This window comes from Petaurus breviceps, unplaced genomic scaffold (genome assembly GCF_028583685.1).
Source record: "Petaurus breviceps papuanus isolate PSGF00001 unplaced genomic scaffold, PetGlider_PUasm1.0 90895, whole genome shotgun sequence".
Lineage (NCBI taxonomy): Eukaryota > Metazoa > Chordata > Mammalia > Diprotodontia > Petauridae > Petaurus > Petaurus breviceps.
Genome location: NW_027187372.1, coordinates 12,028,198 through 12,040,842, shown reverse-complemented (window position 1 = coordinate 12,040,842; position 12,645 = coordinate 12,028,198). Strand labels below are relative to the sequence as shown.

Sequence of the window (12,645 nt, the reverse complement as noted above, 5' to 3'; positions counted from 1 at the left end):
TTATTCAAATACGTTCATATCATGAAAATAAGGGACACAAAAATGAAGTCACACTAAATTCCTTTTGGCACAAGTATTTTCTTTTTCATCTGCTACTTGACATCTCCTGCTTTCATAGATCCATTTTGAGGTATATACAAAGAACTGTGAGGTTACATTTGGTGTTACTATGTTTACATTCCTATTATTCTAGGTAATCCATATTCAACAGTGAAATCAAATTATTATTTTTCTGTTCACATCTAAGAAGACTGTTTACTAGAAAAAAATGATTTCATCATTAAAGTATTTATTTTTTAACCATTTTTCTAGATGAATTCAAATTCTTTATGAAAAGGCTTCCCATGAATTATTTCCTCAACACATCTACCATAATGCATTTGTGGACAATGGATTCTAATTTTCAGCGTCGTTATGAACAACTGGAGAACAGCATGAAACAACTTTTCCTAAAGGCACAGAAAATTGTACACAAGCTTTTTAGCCTTAGTAAGAGGTGTCATAAACAACCACTCATCAGCCTGCCAAGACAAAGGTAAGAAATGTTTTGACAATCTGGGAAACTGGGAGCATTGTTGTGACATTGAAATCTACTTCAGATTTCAGGTATGGTAATTAGCTTCATGCACACTGGCTTTTATATCCTTAATGATGAATTGACAGAAATGTGTCCTCTAGTGCATTCAAATGATTATTCTCAGATATTCCCCAAAGCAGTGGTACGACAGGAAAACATAGACTCTCAACCCATTTGTCTTTATGTGTGCCATCAGAATCAATAAATCATGTGTAGCTATTCACCAGATAATTCTTGAGAAAAGCAAATAAAAACAGATCACCCCACAAGCATACAATGAACATAATAATATTCTTACTTTTCCTGAAATGGAAATGTTTATTATTATGAATTTTGAAAAATAAAACTATGAAATATTTATTATATTTACTAGTTGATATTGCAAAGATCTTTTGTTTTGTGTACTTTCAGAAATTCCCCAAACTGTAATGCAAGTTTTTATGAGCAGGTGACAGATTTTATGTTATTTGGCTCCATTGTTCACAAGAAAAGTATCATTATTTTTTTTTAGATCTAGTAATCTTTTAGTGCAAGTAAAAATTGTTTTATTCATCTGAGTTCTACAAAGCAAATAAAAAGATTTTTCAAAGACAATTATGAAACTCTAAAGCACTATGTGTAGCATATGGCATCTTTGTACTCATACGAGGTTAAATATGGGAAATTCAACTTGATGGCCAAATTACTAAGAAAAGGAAGATTGGTAAGGAATTAATGCAGTCTTATTTCTCTGGGAAAAAAATAAACATAAAAAGAGATTGAAACTTTTTTTTTTAAGTTTCACTGAAAAATGGGTCATTAGGATACTTAAAATGAAAACCATAGTCTAGAACCCACTGGCTCTGGCAGCTTCAGCTACAGAGCATTGATTAATTTCGTGCTATTTATTTGGGCCCTTGGCATACGCAGGCATTTTTTTTTCTTGGTCATCTTTCTCGTCCAAATTTTCCAACCTGTTTTTCTTCACCATCCCCTATGTTAATTCACTTATCACCTAATGTTAATGATTTTTTTGCCCTAGTTGGGCTTTCTATAACTGATTTGTTCCTTTTGATATATCATCTTACTAGGATGAATTAAAATTGGAGCGGGGGGTCTAGAATACCTAGCCACAGTTTTTATTGATAGTGGGTCTTTTCTTTTCAGTTGTTAAATCTTATCTTTTATAACTCAATAACTTGTCTCCAGTACATGTCCTTTTCTTCACTTACACATCCATAAACTCTAGTTAAGTTCCTTACCTAACACCTGCACTATAACAATTACTTTTCTAAATGGTTTTACTGCCTCAAATTTCTTTTCTTTCTAATCTACTTGGTTGCCAAAGTGATTTTGATTTTTCATAAACCATTGGTTTAACCACATCACTTCCTTACTCAGTAAACTTCAATGGCTCCCTATTAACTTATGGGATTAAATATAAATTCTTCTTTTAGGTATTCAAAACTTTTCATTCCCACATTTCTGATCTTATAAATTACTCCTTTTCATGCAGTCTATGAACTTACCATGTTAGACTATTCCTTGCAAATAAGATTCCATCTACATCTCAAGGATTTTACACTGGCTCTCCCTTACTTACCTGTTTTCTCACCTTACTTTTGAGAATCTTTGGCTTCCTTCAGGGCATTTTTCCTGGCTGTCTTTCTTTCCATTGCACTAGACACTTATAAATACTTGGTGGTTGATTGATAGAGAAGTATAATGCAAAATAATACAATATGTTAATTCTTCTATTAGACAAACTATTTTAAAAATTCTTTTAATTCTTGTCCCTAACTTGATAAATGACAGTGTGAAATGCTCAAATGGTTAAGTGCTTCTGGGACTTCATCAATGTTCCCTCCAAGGAATCTGATGGCAGCCTATCTATGTGTATTCACCCTCTGTCATTCTTGTTTCTGTCTTCTCATGATTGTACCTCAATGTCCTCCCATTATATTGGGTACGATTTTTGCTTTTCTGTTTATATTCTGAGGTTATCAGTGGAGACTATGAGTTTCCCATTAGTTAAAAGTAGTTAGTACTTAAAACATCAGTGCATTTTCTTTCGATTATATCTTTTTTGATGTTGATTTCTCTCTTCTCCTTCTCTTTCTCCTTTTTCTTTCTCTTCTTCCTCTTCCTTCTCTTCCTCCTTTTTCTTCTTTACTTTCTTCTCTCCCTCTCTTTTTTCTTCATTCTCCTTCCTTCCTTCCTTCCTTCTTACCTTCCTTCCTTCCTTCCTTCCTTCCTTCCTTCCTTCCTTCCTTCCTTCTTTCCTTCCTTCCTTCCTTCCTTCCTTCCTTCCTTCCATCCTTCTTTCCTTCCCTATTGGGGCCTTTATTTTAGAGAGAAATTTGGAGTCATTAAAGTCTTAGGCAGGGAAGAAAAAGTATGTTGATAAGGAAAATCACTTACACTTAGGATTTGCAGGTTAGAGTCACAATTGTATTTAAACTATTGATTGTTGGTCCATGTGCTTTCTGTCATTTTGAGAGAGGGTGAAGGAGATGGGGGTGAAGGGATAGGAATCACAGTGATATCCTTCCTTTATAGGATTTTTTCTCCTAACCTTCACTGTAATGATTATATAGCCCTATTGGGCTTTCTGTCCAACTTAGATATTCTAAAGTGGTTTGAGGATAAATAGGAAAATATGACTTAGATTCTTAAAAATTTTCAGTGAAATGATTTGGGTACCATTTTAGTAACAACAGGAAGCTAGATTGTATAGGGTTATAGAAGAGGGCAAAGCAATCCTTTAATATTTTTAAGGCACACTATTCAAAAATTCTCATCAAGTCTCTATTATCAATGAAATTTCCTGAGTTAATTTATGGGAAGACTCCTACTGAATCTTTGCTGTATGTTTTTTGAGCAAACTCTTCAGTGTGTGATAATCAAACTACCACTAGGGAGCCTACTCTTGTAGGGATTCGGTTTCTTTTCAAAGAAACTGAAGCAAGCTGTCCAGTTCACTTATGGCCAGCATCTACAGGTTCTAATAACAAGATTGTTCTTTGACTCCAAGGAGAAACCAAGACAAACAAAAAACAAATAGCATAGCATTTTATGTTATTATTCTTTATTTCAAAGAGTGGATATTATACAAATTACATGCTCTAGGGATTCCCAACCAGGAATATGAGAAATATCAATAGAGTTTGAGAAATATTTGGTAAATAAATATTATAGTCTGGTAAAATAATTCTCTTTATTTCTTATGTGCATTTATTCTATAATTTATTTCCTTCCATATTGAATATATAATATTCAAAGGATTGCTGAAAGCCAAAGATCAAAAAAAGTTGGAATTCTCTAATGTCAGTATTCCTAAAAGATGTTATATGTCCCTATCTTTATTTTATTGATGACAAAGGTGAGAATTTAAGATCTGGTTCCACTGATGTCAAAAAGTGATATGAGATTTGGTCCATTCTATCCCTGTTCTAATGTAGGCAAAATTTTTTTTTACCTTGTGATGGTGTCACTCTTGGTTTTTTAAATGGTGAATACCCAATGAATTTAGCTGAACTGAAAACAGTTGAATTTTGTTTAATATTTTTAATATGTAATTGATCATTTAAATTGTTTGAAAAATTAAGACTCGGTATGGGGCTTGAATATTGTTATTTCTAAATTTAGTTTACTCAAATCCATTGTATTTGAACATGATACTTATTACTATAAGCATACATTTGAAGACATTTTCAATATAGGTTATAATAAATTTAAACCTGTTCCTATTATGCAATGTCTAATAAGCTAATATTTTATAAAGAATGCTCAATGCATTTAAGAGTTTTTTAATTTTTAAAAATAAAATTCAACAAAAAATGTCCATGAAATAGTCACTTCAAATGACTTTTAAACTTTGTTGTGATTAGTACAGTTGACTTTTTTTTTCCCTTTTGGAAGAGGAAAGGCAAAGCATTTGGGGTTAAGTGATTTGCCCAAGGTCACATAGCTCATAAGTGTTAAATGTCTGAGGCCAGATTTGAACTTAGGCCCTCCTGACTCCAGGGCTGCTTCTCTGTGCCACCTAGCTGCCCCAGCAGTTGACTTTTTAAAAGTGAATTTGATCTCCACCTCCCTTATGCTGCCTGGAAGTCTGAGTTAAAGAATAGCTGGATAGATTTTCTAGAGACCTATGGCACTTCAGCAGTCAACCTGGTTGTAGTTGGTTCAGGATGGCAATAAGAAATCCAAAGGCCATCTAAAATACTTTTATAGAATGCCCTCAGTTGATTAAGCTGCACTTGTTGGTCAAAAAATAATTCTAGAATACTCCATAGCTGCAAGACACAATGACTGACAATTGAATTGATTATGTTCATAAGATGATCATAGATGCCAGTTAGATATATCCATAGTATTGTTAAGCAAAACTTTCCTCCCAGGAGGCAATCTTAAACTTAGAATAAGTTGAATCACATACTTTTAAGTTTAATTTCCAATGTTAACGTTTTTCTATCACCTTCTTAAGTCTAGAAAATCAACAAAATAATAAATCAAGCCCTATATTGAAAATGTTTTAAATGTATGCATGTTTAAATGTAGTATGCAACAAATTTTCACTTTCATCTTGTTATGTAACATGAAGTGAATGGAATATTATGGAATATTATGAAATAGATGACTGTTGAGATACGCTAGTATTTTATAATGTAGGTCTAAACATGGCCACTCTCATCCCTACATATACTCAGTAAACTCCAGTGTCTCTCCATTGCCTCCAGGGGCAAATAAAAAATGCTCTGTTTAGGATCCAAAACTTTTCATAACCTGTTCCCTTCCTACCTTCCAGTTTTGCTACATAATATGCCCTAACATATACTCTTCAATCTAGTAAGACTGTATTCCTAGTATTCCATAAGCAAGACATTCTTTTCTCTCCACTGTGTGAATTCTTTCTGGCTGTCTTCTTTGCCTGATATGGTCCCTCTCCTTTGTAGTACTGTGATATCATTATCCCAATTTTATAGATGAGGAAACTGAGGCTCAAAGAAATGAACTGACTTGACCACAGGGGGACAAATGTCAGAAGCAGGATTAGAATCCAGATTTCTCCTGACACCAAGTTCTCCACACTTTCTACTATATCACAGAACCCTAGAGGACCAAGTGTAATAGGCATCTGCATTTTACAGATGAGTAAACTGAATCTAAGAGGGGAAAAGTGACTTCTTTTTTATTGTAACTAGTGTCAAAGACAGGATAAGAACCCTGTTCTCTATTGACTGTAATTCCTTATTTCTACCATGCTGCTCAGGTAAAACCTCATATGATTCATCATTACATTGAAATTTTGACGTAATATGTGCATTGAGATCTAGAATTGTGAAAGAAACAAAATTAACATGTGATTGACCCCTTCTATTGTCTTAATGCCCATAATTCTATCATGTATCTGCTGTATATGGCCTAGTGTTCTTCTTTCTTGTTCTTTTTGAACCTTCTTATTCCCCTGATCCTCTCCCGCCACCCATGATAATCCAGATCTAATATCATTTGAGTAAAATTAGTCCTAATTGACTAATTAATTTGTTCCCTTCTGTAACCAATCTCTAGCTTCTTAAAAAACAGATCTCTCTGCTATTAAATTCCCACTTCTTTCTTGTTCAACAGGGACAAGATTACTTCCCTTAGCCTTCATTTCCTATGAGCATATTTAAAGAACATACCATAGAAGTGGGATAATTTTCTCCTTAGCTTTTTTCTTCTGTCTTTTCTTTCTTTCCAACTAGGGCTGGGTTTTTTTATGTTGTTTATTTTTATTTTTCCCATCTAGTTTGTATTGAGATTGGCTATTCATCAAACTTTCTTCTTCCTAGGCACCTTTTCACTTGTTTAAATGATTAAATATTTATAAACATGGCATTATATTACATATTTTCACTTTCAGAAGATCCTAGATAACCAAGTTTGTTCAATTTAGAAATTTAATTTTATATTCCATTCGAATTCAATGAATTCTGACCCCAGGGCAGCCCCATTCCTGTTCTGTGCAGTAAAATACAGTACAAAAATAGTTTGTATGAACATTTGGGAGGAAGATATCTTTGAATTTGTGCATCTCACATTTCTTTTGAGCTCAGACACACAGTACATTGACCCCAACATCGTGGTGTCATTTTGGTCCTCTTTGAGTATGAAGGACAACAATAAACACATCAGTTGTTTTATTTGCTGCACAAATTACTTTACTCTTTGTTGTGATATCTTGTGGGGGTTGTTATAATATTTTAAATCATTGAGGTTGTTAGAAAAAATGACAAAATATTATTGGTTTAATTTTGCAAATGAAGAAGTAAAGGTCACTAAGAAAGTGAACATCTGTGATGAATGTAATAACTAGAAATGCTGATACTTCTATTAGCCTAAAAGGCTTCAATATGCCTTATCCTTAAAAAAAAAAAAGAGGGAATAAATATCTAATCCAATGGAGTTATAAGGGTTATGTTGATAATTTGTGGGAAAGGATATAGTTGGTGGGAACTGTCATATGACCTTTAACTCTAGCTTATCCTTTATTAACTTTTGCATTTTAATCACAAAAAAACTTATTAACCTGATTGATCTTAAATGAGTGGGAAGTTTTTACACAATCATTTTGACTACAGAAAGATTTGTCTGTGTATGTGTGTGCACACGTGGATGTGTGTATGCAAGCTGATTTTTGGATTACCAATACATAGTTAAGTATACTTCTTGGAATTAATGCATTATTTAGCTATATAAGGGCCTTCTCATCATGGTATTGTTCTCTTGTCACCATTTCAGTATCTGTACTCTCAAGCTTTTATTAAACCTTGTATGTGGAAATAGTTTCTGTCAGTTTGTGGTAAAATCGGGAAAATACTAAAGAATAGTATAGGGAAATGTACAATAAGTGTTATGAGAATGTTGTTGTGGACCAGAAACGTTAAACCAACAAGGACAACAGGGTGATGAAATCCTCGGTAGATGAAGAGATGATGAAAGAGTACATAGGTGTCCTTGTCATTTTAAGCCACCAGACTTGAGTGAAAAAAGCCATATACCCTACAATACTGAAAGAATGGACAAATGAGATTCCTGACCTACTGTTGGTTTATGATCTTTGAAAGATTGAGGAAAACAAGAAGAATGACAGGATTGGGAAAAAAAAGTAAATATTATTTTCAAAACTGAAAGGGCAGGGTCTGTAAACAGTAGATTTATGAACTTGATTTTGATAGGTAGCAAATTTCTAGAGTGCTTTCTTGAAGGAATGATTTGTAAGAATTTACAATGGAAAATTATTTTAAAAAATTAGCATGGCTTTAGTTAGAACAAGTTATAGAGAGTAATATGATTTTCTGTAGACAAGGTTACTAGAGTGGTAGATCAAGGGAATCCCAGATTTCACCAAAACATTTTATAAAATAATCTTTCATCTTATCCCTGTGAAAAATATGGAGAGATAGGGATAGGTAAAATTTAATTTAGTATTATTTAGGTAATACCAATGAGTTGTTAATAAAGAGTTAATGGCAATGTAAAGAAAGATATTTCTAGTGGAATTCTTCAAGGAAAAATCCTTTGTTCTTACACTATTCAATATATTTTCAACAATTTAGAAAAAAGACTCCACTAAATCATATATAAGGATCCCTGTGTGTCATATTTTGATTTAGAAAACTAAAATTTAATAGTACATATGTTTTATTGTATTATTTATTTTAAATATTTTCCAATTACATTTTAATGTGATTTGAAAGTTTTCAATAGACAAAAATTTTAAGTTTAAGTTAAAAATTACTGTAATGTAGAGAAGTAAAATGTCCTACCCTCAGATTTTTTTAAAAAATCAACTTCAGAAGCTTAGAAAGTGAGAAGGGGGAATGGGTAGAATAGATTTAATGTGTTTTAATGAATTACTGCCTGAACATAAACCAATAACATTATGTTTCAGCCCTCCCATCCCCAAATAAAATAAAATATCATATAATATATTTAGAAAGCCATAGTATATGGAATGTGGTGATAGTCCTTCCCTGGCCAGTCTACATTTGTAGTATCATACTGGCTAGTAATTGTGTAGTGCTCCCATTTGTTCTTCACAAATAACCTTTTGAGGTAGGTGCTATGATTATCCCTATTGTACAGATGAGGAAACAGACAGACAAACGTTAAGTGACTTGCCCAGGTCACATAGTGAGCATCTGAGGCAGGATGTGCATTCAGGGCTTCCTGACTCTGTCTATTGCTCTATCTGCTTTGCCAGTTAGCTGCCTAGTGTTATTTCTAATTTGGGGAATTTCAAAAAGGTCATTGACACACTAGAGTATACCCAGAGGAAGGCAATCCACATTCTAGAGGATTAGAGATCATTTCAACTGAAAGATTTGGGGTGATAGACCTGGAAAAAGAATAAGCAAGGAGGATGACTTTATTGATTTATTTGAAGGGATGTCATTTAGAAGAGGGATTATATTTTTGCTTGATCCTCAAAGGCAATAACGTTAGAAGCAATGGATGTGAGGTAGAAAGAGGCATATTTAGACTTGATGTCAAAGGAAAAAACCAAAACAAAACACAACTTTCCAGCCATTTGAACTATCCAGAATTTGAATGGGTTGCCTTAGCAGACAGTTAATTCCCCCATACTGGAAGTTTTCAATAGGTAATTGGATGACTGATGACTTATCAACAATAGAATACTTCTTTTTAGAAGTACATTTAGTGAGGTCCAGGTTAAAAGTGAAGACTTCTGAAGTCTTTTCCATTTTAGATTCTGAGATCATTATCATGGAGGGAAGATCCACAGCAAGATAAAACACAAACATGTGCTTGCTTGTTTTTGTTGTTGTTTTTGTCCTTTGTTTTCAAAGAGGACCATGACATCAGGGAGATGATGACATGACTTGCAGTTGACTTCGATTTGAGGGAGGAAGGGCTGTGCAAAGTCACAAGCCTTACTTTCTCCTCCAGAGCCATCTGGGTCCAGTGGCCAGATATTCATCAGGATGACTGAAAATGGCCCAGGATGCAATAGGAGACCCTGGCCCTTTTAGGATAAGGTCTTTCTAGGTTCTCACTTTGAGTTAGGTAATTCCCATTCAGTGAATAGGCCTCTTTAAGAAGTGAGTCAAGGGATAATCCCTCTAATTAAAAAAAAATCACACTGGGAGAAGAAGACCCTCAGGGTTACTGGCCAAAAGAGAAACAGTTATTATTTATATTCACTCTGAATTAGGAGGGTTCAAAATATAGCCATTAACTGGTGCCTGGGCAGGGACCTATTGTTCAATCTATGAGCCCCAGAGTGAAATGGCTTTAAGATTTGATCTTTGAGGAAAGATAGAGAGACACAGAGAGAGACAGAGAGACAGAGAGAGAAAGACAAAGAGACAGAGAGACAAGAGAAAGAAGAGGAGAGGAGAGAAGGAAAGAAAGAATCTAGCTAGTAAACCCCAAGTTAACTGGTCAGTTTTTGGCCATCAAAATCTACCTGCCTTTAGAGAGAAGAGGCATCTCAGCCCATCTCCAGTTGTTCTGATGAATATCTGGCCACTGGACCCAGATGGCTCTGGAGGAGAAAGTGATGTTGGTGACCTTGCACAGCCCTCCCTCCCTCAAATAAAAGTCAACTGCAAGTCATGTCATCATAACCCTGATGTCATGGTCCTCTTAGAAAATGAAGGACAAACACAATCTATGAGTAGTCAGCTGCCTGAATGGGGACCCAACTAGTTGGGTAACTGAGGTTGTCCTCTCTTGCTTAAGGTAGTAATGAAGATGTATAAGACCCCATTTAAAATTAAGTCCTATTCTGTATTGTTCTGTCAAAAAGGAAATAAAAAATAAATAAAATTAAATAACAAAATATAAATTAATTTAAAAGTAGTGTAAAAGTGGGGGTGTATAAACACAGAAATCACCAACTTCTTTCTTAAAGTGTAAACTAAATAAAATTCTTAATCAATTTTGAGTAAAATGATTTCATCATTGAATGATGACAAATAATTCCATCTATGAAATATCTTGTGATTAGCTGAAAGAATATAAAATACCTCTGGACCTGTGTAGAATATGGCAAACCAGTTTGGAATGACACTTTACAGCAATAATGAGCAGAGTGGTCGTCCAATCTGGTGGGAAAAGACACCTGAAAGGAAATTTCCTTCAAGTGCAGAGGATTGAGTTTCTTTCCTCTCTCTCCCCTCTCCTTGTTGCAGAAGACAAGTTTGTGAACTTTGAAAGGGAGAAGGATCTGAATTACCTGTGGGAATTGGTAGCAGTATCTCCAGAATAGCTATTGATGATAATAATATGCATTCAGATCTGAGAGACACCGCGAGGACAAAATACCTACATCCCGGAAAGGCAGATTTTAGACTCTGCAAGGGTACAATGTATGCTTTGAAGCCCAGCAGAGGGCTAAACCTATGTGGAATTTCATGAAAGTTCTGCAAAAGAAGAAAAGGATTCCTCCAGTTTTGGAAGATGATTCTGTAACACCTGCCCTTACTATATCAGCTTAGTGAATACTCTTTCTAAAAGGTAATTGAATAGAAGTCTGGCTGACTAATGTTAATGTGAAGCACACTGGTATCTCACAAGCAATAGTTAGAAACCCCAGCAATCTTTAGACTTTAGAATTCTGAGGAGAGAAGCAGCCAGCCTCTCTTGTGGATTTAAACCTGCCAGTTAGAGTAGGCGTTGTCAAGAAAGTGCTCAAGGAGTATTATAATTGTTTTTCTAATAAACTTAATGGAGGTATTCTTTCCAAAAATTTTAACACAGACATATTGCCTTCCCAATAATCCCTGCTGCCATGAAGTATCTGTGACTAATTTAATCTATTCTAAGGGTCTAAATCAGAGAGGTTTTTTTCCCCTATATTAAGGTAGCAACAATTCTGGCTTTAAAAAAAAATTTCTCATTGAAACAAATCTACTTTTATCATAATTGGTTTTCTTTTATGACACTAAGAATTTTTTTATGTTTACAAATCTTTGGTTATAAAAAAGAAACAGGAATATATGTGTATATTTTATATGAATGTATTATATATGTATGTGCTGTGTATTTTTTTGTGTATACCATATATGTGTATATATGCCCATGTATGGATATATGTATGTGTGTGTCAGAAGTATTGTATGAACTTGGGAGTTCTTAAGAGAGTTCAGATCCCAAATGGTTATTTTCTACCAAAGGCTGGACATGGGAGGTATGTTTGATTTTTTTCCATTAAGTGTTTTGGATAAAATTTGCCCTTTGGCATAGGTACAAAATACTTTCATAGGCAGCAGGCATAATTTGGTGGTATGTGTAGACTATATTTATTATCTGATGAATTTGAATTATATGCAGCTTAAATCATTCTGAAATGAAAAAATAGACCATGTTGCCAAATCTAGGTAGCACATTTTGAGAATTAATAAAGGAAAGTAAATACAGAACATTAAAAAGAACAACATGAGGCAGATACAACAATAAAACATTGGAACAAATCACATTTTGCTGGGCACATTAGCAAAATGTAAATCCATAGCAACAAATCACAGTTTTTGAACTACAAATAATGGAAATTGCATAAATTTTAATGTACCTACCAGGAGCTTCTTATAAACATTTTTCATATATATAATACATGTGAGAAAAAAGTTTATCATATGTGAATATTATATGTTTTGTATATACTAATAAAATATTTTGTCTACGTAATTCCATATGAAAATCCCTATATATATATATATATAGAGAGAGAGAGAGAGAGAGAGACATGAACATAATGCTACGTAGTGCTTTACAGTTTAAAAATCATTTTTCTGCACATTATTTTATTTGATATGCCCATACACTCACAGACAACTCTGTGCACTCACCACACAGGATGAAATTAACTCTTTTATAGATGAGAAAATTATGATCAGAGATGCAGTGTAATTTGGTTTTGTTTTTCCATAAAGTAAGTAGTAGTACCTAATCAGGAATTTCACTAATGCAAGTTTAATACTATGTCCACTATACCATATTGCCACTAATTATACTTGGACCATTCAAAGATATTAAAGATGAGAATTTATTGCCAGACAAAGCATTTACTTAGAATC

The 12,645-nt window shown here is 33.9% G+C and overlaps 1 protein-coding gene across 3 annotated transcripts in view; it reads left to right on the top strand.

Moving 5' to 3' along the window:
• Positions 1–12,645, top strand: part of BRINP3 (BMP/retinoic acid inducible neural specific 3) — a 515,429-nt gene that overhangs the window by 416,807 nt on the left and 85,977 nt on the right. For all 3 annotated transcript variants that reach the window (XM_069074446.1, XM_069074444.1, XM_069074445.1), the window contains exon 7: positions 313–535. In XM_069074446.1, coding sequence (XP_068930547.1) covers positions 313–535 — 223 coding nt within the window. The remainder of the gene's footprint in view (positions 1–312; positions 536–12,645) is intronic.